The following is a 20534-nucleotide window of genomic DNA, read 5'->3' on the forward strand; positions in this document are numbered from 1 at the left end:
GGGGTTGATGAAACTTTAACCCTTTACACTTGTACATCTATTCTGTGCTGGGAATTTAAATTAATTCAAAATTCAAAATGATGTATTTCTAATGATGGTTCATTTCAAATGGTTTTCTTCTTGTAAAATATTTTAAAATCATTTCAAAATTGATATTAGTAATTTGGAATGGCTTAGTAGAGTTTTAAATTAATATGAGTGATTTAGAAAGGGTTAAAAGTGATCCTACTCATCCAGATTGAAAGGCTTCCAAAATTAATATGAGTAACTCGAAAAGGGTTAAAAGTGATCCTACTCATCCAGATTGAAAGGCAATTAGTAATTTGTAATGATTTAAAAGTGCTCCTATTTATCTAGATTAAAAATCTTCCAAAATTAATATGAGTAACTTGAAAAGGATTAAAAGTGATCCTACTCATCCAGATTGAAAATCTTCCAAAATTAATATAAATAATTTAGAAAGGCTTGAAAGTGTTCCTACTCATCCAGAAGTAACTCTTCGATTCTTGTTAACAAATAGAATGATAGATACCTGTTGATGATTCTTTCACCTTAACGAATCAGAGAAGTATATCCACAAAAGAACATCCTCTTACAAAGGATATCGTAACAGGTGGCCAGCTTTCCAAGAGCAGAGATTTCGCCAGCTTCTCGCCCACATTCACCGCGTTCAATCCCCAAAGCAGAAACCGGAAACACCCTCTCTCTTGAATCGATTCCTTCTCGCGATTGCCCTCGCCTCGAAAGCATCCCTCGGTGAAAGTCAACCAGGCTTGCTTTTAAAAAAATACCGTCTCTCGCCCTTCGATAAGATCCGAAATTCGTTTACGCGGTGTACTGAGCGAATAAGGCTCGTTCCCTCTGCAACTCCAGATGGCTCTTCATGGCCACCACCGTGGGATGATGAGGATGTAGACCTTCGTCTTCGACCAGATATCTAAGAGCTTCCGTGGCGCATGCATCCCAACCAGCGTTCCAAGATCCGGATACTTGATGGCTACCACCTTCTGCCTGCTGATTCATCCTTGAACAAGGATTCACCCATTCATGGGAATCTAAAAACCCATGATCCTTGGATAGGAAACGAGAAGAGCCTTGTTTCTGGCACTTGTCAGGCAAACTCTCGCGATAACAGCTGGTCGATTTGAAATTTTGTTCCTGAAGACAAGCACGATCCAGGTAACCGGTCTCTGTGTGCTCCTTAGAGTCCTTGAAGGAACTTTTACCAAGGATCCTGGTCGACGTTTGTTTCTGATGAGATTGTTGTTTCAATTCCTTCGCTAATGAAGCGACCAGTTGATGCAATAACCTGGTGTTCTCTTCCTCTTCTTCTTCTTCATCTTCTAAATCGTCCAGCTCCACACCCTCGTCCTCGGAGGACGACATCAGGTCCTCGTCTTCGTCCACCCCCAACAACGTCAGCAACCTCTCCGCAGCATCTATATAAAAGGAAGAGATTAATATTTACTGAAATGTAAATACTTGGAGTATCATTTGTAATATTTATCAAAGCTGTGATTATTTTCCCTACAAAGGATACGTCCAGTTTTCTATCGCTAAACGAGTATGAAAGACGGAAAGACTAACCAGTGTCCGATAAATCGGGACCACCAGGGACTCTGGAAAGAATCAAAGAGAGGATATCGTCGACCGGAATTTCATTTCGACTCGGTGGCCCGGTTTCGCGGCTCTCCTGTGGGAATCGTGCACCATGAACCTCCCATGGGAACTACCTGTCGCTACCCACCCCATCATCCGTCCTGCGAATCATCGAATTTCGCACGAGCCTCTCTTCTTTTTTTTCTCTCTCTTTTCTTTCATCCTCTCCGTTGTGGCGCGGAACTAGTGTGTACATGTATGTACACGCACCCCTTGTGAGAACCCCTCGGTGAAGGGACGTCAGGTAGGGCCAGTTCGTGCTTACCTGTTCCTGGGAACCTAGCGGATATCATCCGTGCAGAGGGTGTTCAATTAACGAATATTTTATGAGAAGATATTTTTCGGGGGAATCGACCGATGTTTGCTTTGGGGGGGGAGGGGCATCGATAGGGGTAGACGGGACGATACTTTGGGAAACGATGGGTGAAATTTTTGGTGGAATAAAGGAAATTGAAAGGGAATATTTTAGAGTGTGAGAAAAGGGTCGTTGGAGAAAGGTTCGCTCTCGGATGGCGGACCATGGAGAGAGCCCGGATCTTAACCGATTTCGTACTTCGCATTAGTTTCATTTTGTATGTCTAAACATACAAAACATTTTGTGGGAGACCAAGGACGATTTAGAGATTGTTTTCGAATAAACAGAAGCGGAGATTGAACGAGGAAGTACCTTCTATGAATTATGTAACACGTTGCCGCCGCGAGAGTAGTCGGAAAGCAAAATTTGCGTTTCTCTTATGGAAATTGCGTTTGTATAAATAGACCGTATTTTCCTAAGCAATTGAGTATACGATTGTTGATAAACGACGTTTCGCCAGCGAACAACTTTCAAGGAAATTCAAATAAAAATTAGAAAATTAGAAATTCTATGATTTTTCAATTTCAATTCATGGAGTAAACGAGTTTCGATTAAGATCTTGTTTTGCATAAAGTTGAAAAGGAAACCAGATTACGTTCATCTCACGAACCAGACGATTTTTTTCTCCCTCGATAGGACTGTTTTTTTGTTTTTTTTTCAGAAGCCTTACACATTAGCCGCTTCCTTTTTTTTCTCTCTCTTTTCGTTCCATTGACACCAGAATAGAGTCTGGACCAGTCAGGAACGACTTCATTGTTTTTTTCCCACCTGAGGACAACCCCCCAGGACGTGGACGCCGGACGTTCCCACAGGGATACCTAGATTTAAATGTCTCTTTTCTATGCTCCCTCAGGACGAGGAGAAGCTGGATTGAGTTAGGTTAGTCAACGATTTAAAGGTCTCGAAGGGTAACCCATGTGTCTATCGAAAAAAGATACTCTCTAGGAAACAATTTGCAATTATTTTAAAAGCTAGAAGAAATATGAAACTTGGGTACGCATTCACAAAAAATATACAAGGACATTGTTTTACAATTAAATATATAATTTTTAAATGAAAGAAAACAATGTGAGATATAAAATTAAATTAAAATTGAGCCTCTCTCCATGGTCCGCCGTCCGAAAATTAAAAAACACATCGTATTATGTTTCTTATTCGTTTACATTACCCTGTTTCGTTTTATTCGAAAGCAAACTCTTAAACAAAAGTTTCACGAATGATGTTCCCCCATCGAATCGTGAAGAAGTCCAAAAGAGAAATAAACTTGGACAATCTCGCAAGTTTACGAATGATAACGCGAAGATCGTTGAAATAAATCGTCGAAAAAATCAGTGAACCCATCGAAAATGGAAGATCCATGGAGATGGGGCACGGGATGGAATAGGGCTGTTTGGTCTCGAGAAAATTTATTGATCGTAAATCGCGACAAATTCGATGGAAACGCTCGATTTGCCCTTTCTATTATTCAACGGGACAGCGTGTGGCAGGGATGAAATTGCTTATGTCCCGAACTTTTCGTCGGAAGATTGAAATTCTCGCGAAGACGTCCGTTCGTTCGCATTAGCATATAAAATTCATATCTCTGAAAATGGGGTCAGTGAATTCGAACTGCGTTAAGGGAAAAGTTATTTTCCAAGGGCGTGGCGTACAAGCGAAGCGCGTGATTAATGGTAACGAGCCGCGGAACTTTAATGAATCTTATAAATGGAGTTTGAAACAGTCCTGCGACACGCTCGTTATCTGTGCGCCCTACCGATACACAGGGGGTCGGTTTAATTATCCCCAACATCCGGTTAAAAAAATGGTACCAATTGAAAAATTTCTTCCTCCGTTATTTCAAATTTGTGATCTAAATAGAAAAATATTTCGATGAAAAAATTAGGACATTCGTTCATTGAAATTCCCAGGGAAATCGAAGAGGGACGGAAAAGGTAACCCACCGAAGAGACACGACCCTTTACGACGGGTACAATAAAACTATCCTTGGATTTCTGCGGATCCCAGGGAAGCAGGTATACTCCCAAAAGGGCAATATTTCGAAGGAGCAACAGAATTTCCCATATTTCCAGGGAAACTCGATTATCCCTGTTTTCGGTGACCCTCTTCTCGACCTCTTATTCGGTACTCGAGAACAGTCGATGAAACGGACGTTCCTCGTTCCATCGTCGGGAAAAGGCGTAAAGAAAATTCTCTTCAGTGTACGAAATGGCACTTGATCAATGGTAATTACCATCGATGACTTTGCGACAAAATATGCCCCGGTTTGCCAGCTTGTAATCAAGCGACTCTTTCGAATCGTTCCTAATTACCAGTTTCCCGTGTCTTTCGCCTCTTAATGGTAATTCCACTAAATTACTGGGCCAATTTTTCGTCACGCGATACTTTAAACTGTATCGATTAACATTCACCTCGATCTGCTCCTTACACTCTGGAATTTATTATATTATTAAAAATTACAAGTTACAAGTATTTCTTTTCTAATTGTGTCCTCTGGAAATATTTTATTCCATAAGTTTTATAAGAAACATTTTAATGACACATTTTATCATTCGTTAGAATGAAAGAGAGTGACGTTTTCTTGCGGGTGTAAATAATTATTCCATCCCGGGGATATTAGAGAGAAAATATTCCAGCATTTGTACCGGTCCCAGTAATTGCATTCCTTCCAATTTCCCTCCCCGCAAGCCGACGTTTATTTAGCTTAACAATTTCCCAGAAGCAACCCCCATTCGCTCTCCTCCCTATCAACGATATTATTCTGTCTCGTTACACGTCCACTAACCCCCCTCTCCCTGCCTCCTCTCCTCGACGATCTAATTAACGAGCAAATAAAGTGCACGAATGCACTGCTTTCCAGCAGATGGAGGGGGCTGAGGAAGGGTGTAAAACAAGAGGGTAGTTAGGAACAGAAACAGAGGAGGAGGATATTCCGGGGTGCATTTGCATTGCAAGAAACTTGTTTGCACGCTTTTATAAATAGCTCCGGAGGGGGGGTAATGGTATTATTCGTGAACGGAAGTCGGGGGATGAAAACACGGATGCGACTGTGAATAAGATTCTCCGGACGAAAAGAAATTGAAAACGTTTTATCCGAGAGATTGTAAACGCGAATTCTGGATGTATTTGTATTTAAGGGATGAAACGCAGGGGTTAAAGTTTTCAAGATTTTCGGGTTATTATATTTTTGAAGAATACAATTACGGGATCGAGGAGAATTCAGCTGGAATATAAACCTACTCGATTTCAACCCCTCGAAGAATCACCCCATTTGAACGAAAACATTCGGGGTTTGTCGTTGATAGAAGGTGGATAAAAAAAAGGAACGCGGTAGGGTGAAGAATGAAAGTTTAATTACCTCGAATAGTCGGAGATGAATCTGCGACGTCGTTCGTGAGATCCTCCAACCCTCCGCCGTCACCCTCGCAGTCCATCAACGTGTCCTGAAATTGGAAACTTCTTTTAGAAAGCTCTTTTAAAAGGCACTCGAACAAATTACCGTCGCTTGATTCGATTATCGCTACGTTAGATGCCTCTTTCCTTCTTTAGATAAATTGAGAATCTCGGAAGAATTTTAATTACAAATCCATCCCTAAAAATTCGTTTATCTATCGTTGATATTCATTTCGTGATTTTTTTATTTTTGGATTTCTAAAAATTAGAAATCATCAAGCTTACTGATTTTATTATTGCATTAGGAATTAAACTTGCAGACTTTTATTATTAATTATTTTTAGGAAAAATTAAAGAACCTCGAAGAACGGTTTAAAGGAAAATGACAAATCTACCCCTAAAAATTCATTTACCTATCGTTGATATTCATTTTGTGATTTTTTATTTTTATATTTCTAAAGGGGGTCTTTTCAAAAAATAAGAAAATATCAAGCTTACTAATTTTATTATTGCATTAGGAATTAAAATCGCAGACTTTTATTATTAATTGTTTAAAAAAAAATATTAAAGAGCCCCGGTAACGGTTCAAAGGATCCATGGCACCGTTTAATTCCTTGGTTAACGAACGATGGATTTTACGGAAAAATCGAGGGTAATTAAACGTTTACGGGGATCCGTTTGCAACATGCAATTCAGTTGCAATCGTTATTGCATGTGAGAAAGTCGTAATTAACGTTGGCCGATTACAGAGGAGCTGGTTAACACGATTACCACCCTGCGGGGACCGGTTCGCCGGAGCTGTCTTTTCGTGCCGTTTCAATTTTCGAACTTATCGAGACCCGTCAACAGGAAGTCCCGACAATCGTTAACCCTTCTGATGGATACTCCTCGTTTTCTTGAAAAAGAAGATCCCGCTTTTTTTTCTACCGACAATTTCTCTCCTCTCACTTTTATGGCTATATTAAAAATCCTCGTTTGTTATTCGAAATTTTAATGATTTTATGCCCTCTTAAGCATCCACGCCTACCCTTAAATATTTCCTTCCATGACTTTTATATCCCTCTTTCATGTTTCACGATTTTATCCTTTGCTTCTTCGTTTCATAGTAATTTCACACTTTCTCTTTAGTTTGCATAAGATTTTCACCCGAGACTTTTCCTCTAAATAGGAAGGAACCTTTCTCTATCGTAAATATGACAGCGTGAAATTGGAAAGGGAGGAAAAAATGGCCAGAAGCCAGAGAGGATCAGCCACCGATGCTTTTCACGTTTATTGCTCGGTGTCTCTGGGTCACTAGGGTGCACACTCATTTTCACGTGCACCCACCACCAACCCCCGGTGGCTGGCAATAAATTTCACGAATTTACCGTCGACCAAGGTCAGCCATAAACTGGCCACTCGGTAGCAGAACGGTCGTTCAAGTGTTTGGAAAATTTTACCCTCTTTCTACCCAGGGAAAGCATAAACGTTTCCCAAAATTTTTCTTTTCCTCAGGAAAATCTGATTTTCAAATTCCTTCCGTGATTCTTTCAACCCTCAATTCTGGAAAGTATTCATTCAAAATTTTGTAAAATTCATTTATGTTACACTATTGTCCCGTCTATTAAAATTGAAATTAAAATAAAAATTTCTAATAATAAAAATAATATATTTTAAATATTTTCTCTGATTTCTCCTCGATGATCTTGAATAAAACGTTCGATGATAATAAAGAGAAGAAAGTAGCGAGGTGTATGCATTTTAATCGAGCAAGAAACGCGATTTCGTCCGTTAGTTCACAAAGTAGCTCGGAATATGTAAATCCTCGTGGCGGGGAAACAACTTGCAGGCCGTAATTAAAGAGGATTGCTCGATTTATGCGCGATTAAAACGTAGACGGGAATCGGATCGATCGTACGGTTCGAGAGTCCGCTTCATTGTAATCTGAAAAAAGAAAAAGAGAGAAACCCTCGTGGAGAAGGAGCAACCTGGCCCGGTACGTGGAAAAATAAAGAACCCCTCAACGAGCAGAGGAAAAAATATATTTTCATTCGCGAAACGAGGTAATAAACGACGATCGAACATGCTCGGAAATGCCGAGGAGCGTGTAAAAAATAATGCACACTTTTCGGGAAATTAATTCGACGATATAATTCATCACGAGTTATAAATAAAAATTCAAAGAAACTTTAGTTAATTATATTTTAATTATATAATATTCTCTGGTGATTGCTCTTAAGAATTTTCAGGGCTTGTAATATTCAGAGTCAGAAAATTATTATAAAATAGAAAAATTGTATTATTAATCAAAGGGTTTTATATTCTAGAAGGGAGTAAAAAATTGAATTCAAATTGGGCTCTCTCCATGGTCCGCCGTCCGAGAGATAATAAAATCAAAGGGAATTTTAGAGTCAGAAAATTATAAAATAGAAAAATTTTATTATTAATTGAAGGGTTTTATATTCTGGCAGGAAGTAAAAAGTTGAATTAGAATTGGGCTCTCTCCATGGTCCGCCGTACGAAGGATAATAAAATCAAAGATAATTCTACAGAAAATAAAATGGAAGTTTTCATTTTATACTAAAGGGATTGCAACCCTTACACAGCCATCTCCAACCATTTAAAAAATTAGAAAAAAATTATTAGGGGTTGCAACCCTTACAGAACCATGTTCAAGCATTTAGAAAATTAGAAAAAAAGTGTTAGTTGAATAAAACTGCCACGTTGTTAAACTAACGGTTAGATGTAATAACGCGATTACAGCAACGATCGTGTGACAAATAAATTAAAACAGTGGTAGGGCAAACTGTAAGATCACTGATAGCGAACGCACGCAAACGAAAATGCTTGCTCGTGTTGGTTGGTTGATTTCCTTTTTTCACCTTTTTCAAACGTCGCGTTTTCGCGATGAAAATAAGAGACAACAGGGGAACGTAATAGACCGACGTACCTCGTTAAATAAACGTCTGTAACGAGGTAGAAAATGAACGTACAAGAAGATGGATTAAAGCGCTTAGAACTGACGTATAAAACTGACGCTCTTGTTAACTCATGTTCGACGATAAATAAACACTCGTTAGTAGATTCTTTTTTAATTAAAAGAATGGGGATTTTTATCTATTGAAATAATTAATTATTTTTGCTCGTTAACAAAATAAAATCCTGATCACAGTTTAACCCTCGGACGGCGGACACAATTTTAATTTAATTTAATTTAATTTTGTACTTCGTTTAAAACAATGAATTTTTTAGTGAATCTTCAATTAATAATGAAATTTCAACTCTACTATACGAAACGTTTCTATTCCGCGTTAATCCCGAATAATTTACTCGTGAAACGTTAATCGCGAATCAGCCTCGTTATGGCTAGTAACCCCTCATCAAGCTTATCAATTTTAAACGCGCATAAATGCCCGATAAACGCAACTAATTTATCCATAAAACGTTCGCGCAAATTAGTTCCGCTATTTCCCTGTCTGTCATCGATCTAAATTGCAAATCCAAAGGAATTTTAATAGCCAGAACGTTCACCCCTGGAACATCAATGGAAATTAAATTAATTAACCAAGAAATAAAACATCGTTTACTGTCGAGATTTATTTATTTATTTGGTATTACAAATTAACTACAGTAAATTCTTGTTATATTGCCGGGATGGGGTAATCTTTCAAGCTTCAAAACTTTCAGTTCGAGGTGAATAGGGAGATAAAATTATGCCTCTCTCCCTGGTCCGCCGTCTCGAAGCGGGCTCTCTCCATGGTCCGCCGTCTGAGGATTAAAAAACGCGTTACGTTACTTTCCTTACTTTTTTTAGAAACAGGATTATTAAGCGTATTCCTTACCATATTTCCATTTCCAATGGCACAGTGAACGCGTTAAATCAGCCTTACTCGTCGAAAGGAATCATCCCCTGTATTTGTTCATCCCCGATTCCCTCTTTATTCGAATTTCTCAACTCTCCGTCGAGAGAGCATTTATTCGTTGCACAACAGGGATTCCGTTAACCATCCCGTTTTATCGGTGGCTGGTGTAAAATCGATTTATAGGATGCAAAACCTGGCTGTCCCGTATCGGTATCGTATTTACGATACACCAATATATACATATATCGTTTACGAGGCGAACTCCATGTTTTGTTCGCCTCTTTACGGTACCCTGCACATCCGCACCGTGTAAGAGTATCGATATTTGATATCACTACCTGCCAATAACTGGTCGTTCCAATAAAAACGGGCAGTGAATAAAAATTGTATTAACCGAATCACGGGTACGCGGAAGCTCGTTTCCTGCATTTATTCCTACCGATTAGTCGATTATCGCTTTATTACCGATACCCATTGCGCGGCTTTCCGTTCCGTTTCGTTTCCCAGGAATTCGCCTGATTTTAAATAAACATCCCGAACGCGCCGGATCGAAAGGTAGATTTCAATGAAAATTCCTTCCCTGGAATTGCTACGTTGCGACCAATTGCACGAATCATCCGAGCTTGTTGCAGAGTTTGCAAAAGCTTCAACAACTTCTCCAGCTTCCTCCACAATCTCCTCCCCCTTCGTTGAATCATTCTGGTTCTCCCGGTTCGCATTCCGCCAACGCGGAATCTAAATTTCAAATGGAATCTTATTTCGCGACCGAAAACTTTCCAATTCTCTCTTTTGTTCTTTTTTTTTTTTTATTTATTCCTCCTTTGAACTTTGTTTCTTTTCTCCACGGTTTGTTCCGGAAATTCAATCCCACTAGAAGATATATAGGTACACGGATATCCTTACCAACTTTTAATTCCATTTATTTCGATATAAATGTCAGAACTCTCCATAAGAGAATTTAATGATAAAAGTTTCTTATTCTTAGTCTTTTAATTGATTTTATTGCAAGACGCACCCGGTGCGTCGTCTATTGTGTCATGCATGTATCATAAGACGCATAAGGTGCGTCATTTTAAATAGACCAGCATGAAAATTTTTAATCGAAATGTAAATCGTTTTCTCTTTTATGAATAATTCTTGAATAAGCTCGACGAAGAGGTCGGTAATTAAAAGCTTGTATCGCTTGAAGTTGTCGCTTTCCAATTAACACGATCCCCCCACTCCCGGCTCCTCGATTCCGTCGAACGTTGAAAGAAACGTGACGCGAGCTTTTTTTCTTTCCTCCTCTAACCATTCTGCAATTTCCAGCGGGGAACTTTTCATCCGCAATTTTTCCGTATCAAGCCAGCCTCAAAGAGGGGAAAAACATTTTCTTCCGCGGAGCGGTTTTCAACGTTTCAGAAAATGGCGGCCGGAACCCCCTCGAGGGGTAGCGTCGTTGCAATTACATAATTCACCGTCGCATCAGGATCTTGATAAAATACAAAGTGCGATTACACGCCGGCTGCCGCATAAGTTCCTACTGGCTTGATATTACTTTCCACCGTGTATTCTCCTCTTTGAACTTCTCCCTTCCGGCTAGATATACACACGTACAACCAAACCGTGTGTATAGAGACGGCGTCGATCTTTGGTTAGATTGCGGTTTTCTACGTAGTTGAAACTTTAATCGGAATCACAATGACTGTCGGTGGATCGATTTCAATTTTCCGCTGCTTTTCACTCCGTCGAATTGCTTAAATATCTGAATCTCCCAGCCGGAGTGTATTAAGTCCACTTGTTTGAAAAAATTATTTTATTGGTTAAACTTTGTTTTAAAGAACGCGAAATTATTGACCTTTCCATTTACCATTTTAGAATTAAAAAATGTAATTCCTAACTTTAAAAACTCAGAGGTTTAAAAGTTATGCGTATTTAAAATCGAGCATTTTTAGCATATTTTGCAAGTTAGCGCGACGCCATATTGGTTCTATTCGTAATGTGATTGGTCGACCGAGACGGCCTATCAGGATGCTCTCAAAGATACTAATCTAACCTAAGATTTACAATTTTGGATTCTATACACATCAAAAACTATTCAATGGAAAATAAAAAAATTAATACCAATAACTGCTGACTCTTTTAACCCCTCCTAGTTACGCTACTGGATACTTTATATAATAGTTCCTTGATTCAAATTTTCTTTTTTGAGACAAAAATAAAAAGCAACGGAGGAGCGGAAAGAAAGTTAATGAATCAAAATCCTTGTGGAGACTGGCGTTAATTGGATTTCCAACGAGAAGGACTTTTCGGTAGTACGCTCTCGACCCCGGAGAACAAAGTGTGTTTGTACTATAAATAGAATGTTGCCGTTTAGCTGGTAATGCTAAAGCATCGATCGTACCGTAGAGGAAATGTCGGTCGACGTGTATCGAGCTTGCTTTGCCCCTAATTAAAACGTTAATGGTACTCGGCGCATACCAATTATAGTCGATGCGTTCCCGTCAACTGTATTAATAGTAATTTCGCGAGTTTAATAATCGTCCCCGTTCGAGAATCAGTGCTTTGAAAACTACCATAATTCTCTTCGAACCATCTCCCATTGAAATATGTATGACCTGCTCTAAAAACGTTGAACTCGTTCCAGATTACACGGAATAGAATTCGTAATTAAAATTTCTAATAGAACAACTATTGCATTTGTAATATTCTGAGAATATTTGGAACGCTCTTACAATTAGAGACCTTTTTAATTAACGATCTCGAGAAAGAATGTTTTTAAGGTTAGAAAAGTTTTTTATAATTGAGCTTTTAAGCGAGCAAGCTTTATGGTAAACTGAAAAGTTTGAAGTTTTTAATTGGTACTGAATTTCAAATAACGTTTCCGCCGGTATTCACCGTAGAAACCAGCAATCTGCGTGAAAGCAAACTTGTTTCATCTTTGATAAGACAGCTTAAGAAAATTGCCAGCAAAATTCTATTTCGCTGGTGAAAGGAGTCGAATAAAACTCGGCTACACCGGGAGCTATAGAAACCAACAACATCGTCCAATGGAAATTTACATACACACGTTCAATAATGCAGTATAGACGATAATGGTCGTTCGGTTCGCGTATTCCTGTTGAATTGAATGCTATACACCAACGGGAAAGTGTATCAAATTCGATGACGCAAACATAACCTTTGAAGAAATATTTTATGAAAGAGAAATCAATAGCGGGGTAATCTCCTTTATGGAACATTTGTTTGCAAAAATATTGCACGGAACATGAGTTCTATATACCCTTTGAGCTCTAAATGAATGAAAATTTTCATTCGGGATTATGCAGAGTGAGTTAGAACGCGTTTCCTGTACGGGACCCCATAGACGGGCCACTACACGCTTCGCACAAGGTGTTACTGTATCATGGAATTACTTTCTCATGAGTGTCTTATAATTCTCTTTGTAAGAATTCTTTTAATATCTATCATTTACAAATCCCAACCCGGATAAGACTTAATAATTTTTGAAGTGTAATTAGTATTTGGTACAGCGAATAATGACGTAAGACGTTAAACGTCAAAATGACGGTCACGTGACGCCCGCCATCAAAGTGTTGAATTTAATTTATCGTTCTTTCAACCGCACGCTGTTCGATGGTTAAAGATCAAATGATTTCAGGATCATACCTCAAGATTCGTCTTTCGAGTCTCGTTGAAATTAAAGGCCTCGGGTTAAGATGAATACAAGATGATTCTAATTGATTAAATATTACATACCGCGGGCAAGTCGTCCTTCATCGTATCGCTGGTATCTTTCATGACTCCCGATGGAAACTAGCACCGACAACAATCACTCAACGCCCACGTTTTATCCGTTTCCTTCCTCAGTCTTCTTCAAGTCTAACGAAAAAATCGTCCAAGGGAACGTGAACTTTCCTCATGAAACCGAACCCGACCAACGATCCTTCCCTCTCTCTGTCACGAGCACATTGTTGTTTCGATCCTCGTAAACGCGTGTAGAAGTTGTCTACGTTGGATCGATCGTATCGCAACGTGTCACTCTTCGTCTACCTCTGTTTCACTGTGCTCGTTTGACTTGTCCAACGGATTACACGGGGCACAAACTTTCGAATTCCAAGTCGAAATTCCGCGATCGTTCCGAATGGTTTTTTTTTTATTCGACTTGGGGGGTGACGATCCGAGCGTGGCGAGCTCAACGGAGTCACGAGAGGATCCCGAGTCGATCCATCGGTGTACGCGGCTATGGAAACACTGGCGAGCGGTGTCAGGTAAAGCAGGGAGCAGGTCGACGAACAACCAGCAGGCAGGTCTGCCTCCATGACAGTATAACCATCTCCTTCTATCCTTTGCAACTTTCTCCGTTGCACCAGTTGCTTGCAGCTGCCTTTTCTCCCCACCACGGTTACCAACGTTTCCCCTCTTCCAGATTCCCTGCTGGAACGCGCAGAGTATCCTCCTCCCTCGCACAGTCTATCCTCTTCCTTTCTCTCGCACACGTACCCCTCTACTTCTTCCCACTGTATTTTCCTGATGTTTCTCCTCTATGCTTTTTATACGGTTCTCTCTCTCCGCTTCACCGTTGTTGGTGTTCTTTCTTTGATAGAGTGGAGTTTCCTCGCTGATCATGGATGTATCTTGTAGGAGTCGGAGGAGCTGGAGAACCGCGGATTTCAAATGGGTTTAACGGAAGAAATATGAAATTTGTTAGGGTTTGGGTAAGACCATTATTAACACGACCGTATTCTGAACTTATTACTACTTTAATAATACCATAAGTAAAACTACATAGTGTAACGTTATAGAGAAAAAAAGGCATGTAACGTAATGTCGAGAGGGCCTCATTTGGGTCGGTATTATAGGTGGCGACACTGCATTCCTCAACAAAATTGAATAGGTGTTTCGCACTGTTTTCATTGATCAGGATTTATCGATGTAAGATTTAATTGATTATGACTTTATAGACACCGCAGTAGCCTCTGCATTGCTTTACCTATACCACTTGTATTTGAGTCATAATTTATCTTATGATTTCTTCATTTTAATTCAACTCTCTGGATGATCCAGTTTGATGGGTTATGAGGATGCTGAACATTTGGGGATAGATTGGTCAGGTGGTATTTGGATGGTTCGTGGATGAACAGAGGAATTTCAGGAATTGAGAAGCAGCTGTTGGCCTGTCATATATTCTCCGTAAATTGAATCGTGGACTTTTAAGACGAGGATTAGAGTGTTCATTAAGAGATTGGTGAACAGAGAATTTAGGCTAATATTTACGACCTGATCCGTCCGGTGTACATTATTGCTCATATCTGTCACTTCCAGATGTTATTGCTTCGATTAATCCTGATAATCTGTCTATTAATATTTCTTATCTCCCCAATTATTTCCAAGATTCTTCCAAACAAAATTTTATTACCATCTTTATCTCCCAGCTGAAAGAGTTATACTGAAAATCTTTTAAATAACCTAAAATTAATATTTCAGTCACGCTTGTTAGATTTTGACGAAAAGGAAGATAGAAAAATGTTGAAACTGTGTCACTATGAGAGAAGAGTGCTTAAAGCGAATTTCGTGCGTAAAAAGGAACATTCTCGCGGCACTACAAAGCGATTCACGCGTTCTGGCGGAGGGCAACGATGCAGACGAACAGCTGCTATTTCACCTGTTCGATATATTATTTAAATGCTTCACCTGCCGCGATGTCAAGATACCGCGAGATAAGCGGCCAAACGTTTCCTGCTTTCACGACGATATCACGCGAGATTTTCGTCGCCGCTTCTTTCTCGAGGAACTTTTTTACTTGCGGGGAACAAGCTCGCGAAATTAATCCATCAGGCGAGTACAATTGGCCTTTCTTCTTGAATTTGAAACTTTGAGGTTTTAAGGGAAGGCTGAGGGAAGGAAATTGAATAAAGTTTAAAAATCTTGGATTTGACAATGCTTGAATAATTAGAGGCAAATTATTTGGAGAAAATAATTTAATTAATTACAATATTCATTGTACTCTTCCCTCCGCTTGAAACGAGCTCCCTTTCAAAGTAAATGTACCGAAACAATTCGGTTGTTATGATTTTTCAATGAAGTCTTGTAACTTTGACTCTATAAGAAATTCTGTTCTTTCCTTGATGGGATAGTCTTCAGAACAATCACTCGACGATCGGTTCCAACTATTATTGGACTGATTTTCTTCATGTACGCTGCGAGCAGATCGGAATCAAGATATCCGACTTTGTGATTTCGGCCGCACTTTTCGAACGTGTCGAATCCATCTCCGCCAGCGACCAAGTAGTTTGGAACCACTATCCTGTACCATTCGTCTTCCACTAAGTTCTCGAACCTCGGCACTTCACAAGCTCGGCACCTGAATAAAGTATTACTCGTATAAGACTGAAACAATTTATAAAATCAAATGAACAAACATTTTTTACCTTATCTTAACATCCAGTGCGTTTCTGGGTAAACCATTCGTATCATAAATTATTTTCAGTCCTGACCATACTAAAATTTTATTCATTTCTAGGGTCTGTAAAGAAGAAATTTTTATTCAGATTTTAAGACAAAGCGCCTGAAGTATGGCAACACTCGATACACTTCGATGACAAAGGCAGTCTCTAACAGGGGCAGTATAAATTATTCAAATTGAATGTAATACTAAAATACGTTTTTAATTAATTTAATGTATAAACATAGGTTTATATTGGACAGTCTCAGATAGTTTATAAGGTATTTTCAGTCCTGAGCATACTATAATTCCATTCGTTTCTAGTATTTGTAATGAAGAAACTTTTATGAAGATTTTAAGGAAAGCGCCTGAAGTATGGCAACAATCCATACACCTCGGTAGTAAAGGCAATCCCTAACAGGGGCAATGTAAATTCAAAATTAAAATACATTTTTAACTAATTTAATATATAAACATAGTTTTACATTGGATAGTTTATAAAAACTAATCACATAATTTATTACAGATACCTGTTTGATGCAGCTACCATTTAATTCAAGAACGTCCCATGTGTTTTCAAAGGGTGAGGATGTTATCAAATCACCTAAAGTGATGTTTCTACCAATAGAATCAATGGAGGCACGAATTCCCCCAGGGTTTGTAACTGCGACAGCAGCGTATGTCCAGAAGGTCTGGTTCTCTGCTTGGTCTACGTACTGCAAACGTTTAAGGGAATGTAATTATATAGAAATTCTATATTTAACAACGTTAGAGAGATACTTTTCACGTACAGAATCCACCATAGCATCAACGATCAGATTTCCAAAATTGCACTCCCTTGTGCGACACCTATTATCAAGGAAAACCTTGGAGGGAGCAATTATGATTGATGCTTTAGCGTCTACGCTTTCTTTCCAGGGTTCCAGAGCTTCGACTGTCTCAGGATCTGAATAAAAATTCCATTTTTAATCAGCTTCATTGAAAATATCATATTCAATTACCTTCCTCGACCGAGTGACTAAGAAAAATTGGATTTCCATCCCACTGGACAACCTCCCCTCCTTTATCGAACCACACCGTCAAGTTTCCCACGTACCTAACAACGACACCAATGAAATAATTTATTTAATTCCACAAAGAATATTTATTCCAGATACTAACTTGGTGAACGCTGCTGCTTGGACAATCACCACTTTTCTTTTCGTGAATTCTTGATCCACCACCACCGGGTACACGTCTTCAGGGAGGTCGGTGAAAGGAGGTGTTGTTCCTGGAATAATTCGTAATTGTTAATTTTCTATTAATATTCATTCATTTATTCTTATCTACCTGTGTATAAAAATGTATGCGAGTGTCCTCCGACGATCACGTCGATCAAAGGACAGGAAGCTGCCATCTTCCTGTCCACGTTTAAGCCACAGTGACTTAGGACGATAATAATTTCAATTCCTTGGGACTTTAATTTTCGTGCCTCTTCGTTCACCGTTTCTACCTCGTCCAGAAACTTTAATTTCTCGGTAACGGAGATATTCTGACGATTCGTAAGTTTCAATTAAACAGCGTCGGGAAATCACTCGAGTCACTCTTCCGGTCAAACCTCCGGCTATGTAATCTCATCTGCTCGGTAGTTTTCTTAGAGATCGTTTCAATCGTATCAAATTGATTAAGAGCCGCGGTAAGAAATTATTTAACGACCCTGTTTGTCGTATTCGTCAGAGAAAAAATTGAATTCGTCGATTACTCGGATGATTTATCATTCAATTATACCGACGGAGGTTTGAACGAAAGTTTTATACAGAAAATTTTATTGCGAATACGAACGGGTGTGTTTTTTACAATAACGCCGATGATTCCGATTTTTCTACCTCCTCTCTCAATGATGGTACTGTTCTTGTAGAGACCCTGAGAATCAACGATATCTGTCGTAACACTTGATAGAAAATTCAATCATGTCCTAGAATACATTTAAATTTGATTGAAATTCGAATAACAACCTGCATTGTTGGCTCCTCGGACGCGTCTATGTTCGTCACCACGATCGGGGCCTTGACCATTTTCATGAAAGGTACCACACCCGCCACTCCGTTATCGAATTCATGATTTCCTAGTGTCTGCAAGGATTGTCGTTCTTTATAAATAAACATTTTTAGAAATTGTGATTTATTAAACGTCAGATAAGATAAACTTATTTGAATAATCGTTCCACAATTCTGAAATTTCGATAAGATTATCTGTGATTCAATTAACTGATTTATTGTTATATCGTTATCTGTATAGCTCCCAGAGTGTGAATTTATATTTTATCTTCTGCACGTTCTTTAGCAATTCAATTAATTTAAAAAGATTTAGAAAGTTAATGATTGAAAAGATATATGAAATTAATCGAAAATTTTCATTGAAAATTGATTATCATCCTGTTATCATTCCCCTCGTACCAATTACGAAATTAATCGTTCTTTCAGTTGTTTTAAGTTTAATCCATCTCCTCCTACCAATTAATTCACTTCGATCCGGATAGGATCATTATTTTCTTACGCTCTTTATTGGAATCACCGTAATCGATTCAATTAACAGATGATTGCACCCTTCTTCCTGCTTTTTTTTCCCCTCGAAATTCGAGACGATCCGTTCGGGGTTTTTATCGCTTTCACGCGGAATTCTCGTTAAAGCTTCGTTCAAATAATCGATCGTTAACACTGTGACCCAATTAAACGGGTCGTACGGTGTACGATCGAGAAGGAACTCGCTGCTATCTTGATTTCGACTTTTTATATTTCGTTTAATCAAATTTACCATGGCGTCGTGCGGTAACAGGTTCATGAAGGTTGCGGTCGCGTTCCAACGATGCACGTTGTACCAAAATGACCCTTGAAAATTGTCACCGGCATTCAGGAAGATCGCGTTTGGTCTATCTCTCATTAATTCTTTCACCACCGTCGTTACCCGCGCGATTCCTCCGATACATTCCGTTTCGTTACCTTTGTGACATATTCCCGATCGTGGTCCCGTTTCCTCGAACCTAAAAAGATTTTTACAAGATCCTCAGAAACGGTAAAATAAAAATAATTATGTAATTTACAGCGATTAGGGTGACATATAAAAAGATAAGAAATGTAATATAATGAGTTTTTCGGACGGCGGACCAGGGAGAGACCCCCAAGGCGGCGCGACGGACCATGGAGAGAGCCCCCGATTTTAATTTAACTTTCTTTCCTTGACATCTAGTATAGCTACATTCTTTGGCTTTTACCCTATATGTGCACTGGTGCCCCCAGTGCTCTTTCAACTTATTTCACAAATTTTCCTACTCTGATTATTTTGTTAAAATTTTTTGAAAATTTTCCTGCTCCTCACTCAAATCTTCTAATAACTAATTTTTATTAGAGGCACACCCTTCCTGCCTACCGACCTCATCGCAAAATTAAAAAAAAAAGAGAGAAGGTCAATCATTTTACAGGAGTTCGATAATCTCTCTCTTGTTTTAGTTGAAGACTATTCACGAACTGAATGGAAATATTTACAGTCTGACGATTGAGCAATGAAGCTGATAGAAAAAGGAACGCGGATAAAAAATGCTTACGATTAACCCAAATCGTCGTGCCCATGACCCTGTGATTTCACTTTACAAATCGCGAACTGTACAAACACTAATCGCTTTCATACTCCTCCGCTCTTTAGCTATCGATTATGTAATCAATTGTTACTGCTTTTCCTACCGCGATGCTTATGTAATCGCGATGCAAATTCATTATCGATGAATGATTAACGATTGGCATTCGATCAATAGGTCAGTTAATCCCGCAATGTTTACACTTTCAATATTTACGTTTCATATTTATCGTACTTAACTTTACTTAAATCGGACTACCTTTTTAATTTTTATTCAAATATTGATACACTCTGTTTGAATAAAAATTAATTAGACGACTCTGTGACTTACCTTGCGTGGAAATCGTTCAAGTGTATCACTGAGAGCTGAAATAAATCCGTTTTTCCCAGAGATATTTGAAACAGAAATGGCAATAATAAAAACGATTGCATCGTGGATCGAATCCTCGATTTTTCTTCTCCTCAATGCAAACTTAATTTCTTCGAGACCCTATCGAAAGATAAAAATAAAAGATTATGAATAAAAAGGACACAAAGCTCGCCCAATCTTTGAGCAGAGAAATCAATTAATTTGCATGAAATTTCTTTGCGAACGCAAGAGAAATATTGAATGGAAGCATAAAAGAAAATGTGTGTCGAAATAGTTTCATTTGTTTTACTTCTTTTCTGAAAAGAAACAATGTTTCCTCTCTCACGATTATTATAGTGAAACGACGGTACAGTAAAAAGTTTCCGGAAGGGAGTATAAAGATACCATTGGCGAAGTCAATGAAAATTTTAATTTTAAGAAAAAAGCAGCAAGGTTATCGAAATTAAAATTAGAAACGAATAAAACACAAAACACACCTGTCTGCAGTGAACGTTCGTCGAAAACTGTCTACCTCAAAGATCCAGCTTATCAGACATACTTTGATCGTTATACAACAGCGATAAAAATCATCAGTAGACAGTTATATTATTATTTTGTTTAGACGAACGGCAAGGTCTAAGAGTAAACTTTTCTTTTAACAAGTATTTAATTAACAAATTTTTTATTAAAATTTGATTTATTTCAGAAAACAGAAATTAGAGAAATTGGTGTAATATAGAAATTTAATTATGCACTTTGGCTTGTGAGAGGTTCGTTTGTGAAAAATAAGAAATAATAGCTGATGAAACTTTCAACAGCTTCGGTCAACATCGTTAAAAGCGAATCGAAGTAGTTTTGGCCAATGTATCGAGTGACTTACATGGTGGTTGGTAAATGGGCGTTGAA

General features: G+C 38.6%; 2 protein-coding genes across 2 annotated transcripts; both read right to left on the minus strand.

The window, feature by feature from the left end:
- Positions 1-323: 323 nt before the first annotated feature.
- LOC114873849 lies at positions 324-13524 on the minus strand. Its single transcript, XM_029182584.2, has 3 exons — positions 12985-13524; positions 5370-5454; positions 324-1439 (listed from the first exon to the last, which is right to left on the minus strand). Exons 1-3 carry the CDS (start codon positions 13024-13026, stop codon positions 826-828), a joined length of 741 nt encoding a protein of 246 aa, XP_029038417.1. The 5' UTR covers positions 13027-13524; the 3' UTR covers positions 324-825.
- Positions 13525-15188: 1664 nt separating this feature from the next.
- LOC114873867 (apyrase) lies at positions 15189-20160 on the minus strand. Its single transcript, XM_029182620.2, has 12 exons — positions 20126-20160; positions 19611-19769; positions 18464-18689; positions 17665-17781; positions 17492-17572; positions 17000-17201; positions 16832-16940; positions 16672-16766; positions 16462-16616; positions 16201-16386; positions 15657-15751; positions 15189-15589 (listed from the first exon to the last, which is right to left on the minus strand). The coding sequence occupies exons 2-12, from the start codon at positions 19709-19711 to the stop codon at positions 15328-15330; spliced, it is 1629 nt and encodes a 542-aa protein (XP_029038453.2). The 5' UTR covers positions 19712-19769; positions 20126-20160; the 3' UTR covers positions 15189-15327.
- Between the last annotated feature and the right edge of the window lie 374 nt (positions 20161-20534).

The sequence above is a fragment of the Osmia bicornis genome, chromosome 10, assembly GCF_907164935.1.
Source record: "Osmia bicornis bicornis chromosome 10, iOsmBic2.1, whole genome shotgun sequence".
Classification (NCBI taxonomy): Eukaryota; Metazoa; Arthropoda; class Insecta; order Hymenoptera; family Megachilidae; genus Osmia; species Osmia bicornis.

What these genes read in the sequence shown, in the direction of transcription:
- LOC114873867 (XM_029182620.2), bottom strand. Translation starts at nt 19,711, where the DNA reads ATGCAATCGTTTTTATTATTGCCATTTCTGTTTCAAATATCTCTGGGA. An exon ending in GCATACATTTTTATACACAG is followed by an intron (nt 16,941 to 16,999) that starts GTAGATAAGAAT and finishes GAATTATTCCAG; the next exon opens with GAACAACACCTCCTTTCACC. An exon ending in TTGATGCTATGGTGGATTCT is followed by an intron (nt 16,387 to 16,461) that starts GTACGTGAAAAG and finishes AAACGTTTGCAG; the next exon opens with TACGTAGACCAAGCAGAGAA.
- LOC114873849 (XM_029182584.2), bottom strand. Translation starts at nt 13,026, where the DNA reads ATGAAAGATACCAGCGATACGATGAAGGACGACTTGCCCGCG. An exon ending in TGAAGGACGACTTGCCCGCG is followed by an intron (nt 5,455 to 12,984) that starts GTATGTAATATT and finishes TTCCAATTTCAG; the next exon opens with GACACGTTGATGGACTGCGA. An exon ending in TTCATCTCCGACTATTCGAG is followed by an intron (nt 1,440 to 5,369) that starts GTAATTAAACTT and finishes CCTTTTATATAG; the next exon opens with ATGCTGCGGAGAGGTTGCTG.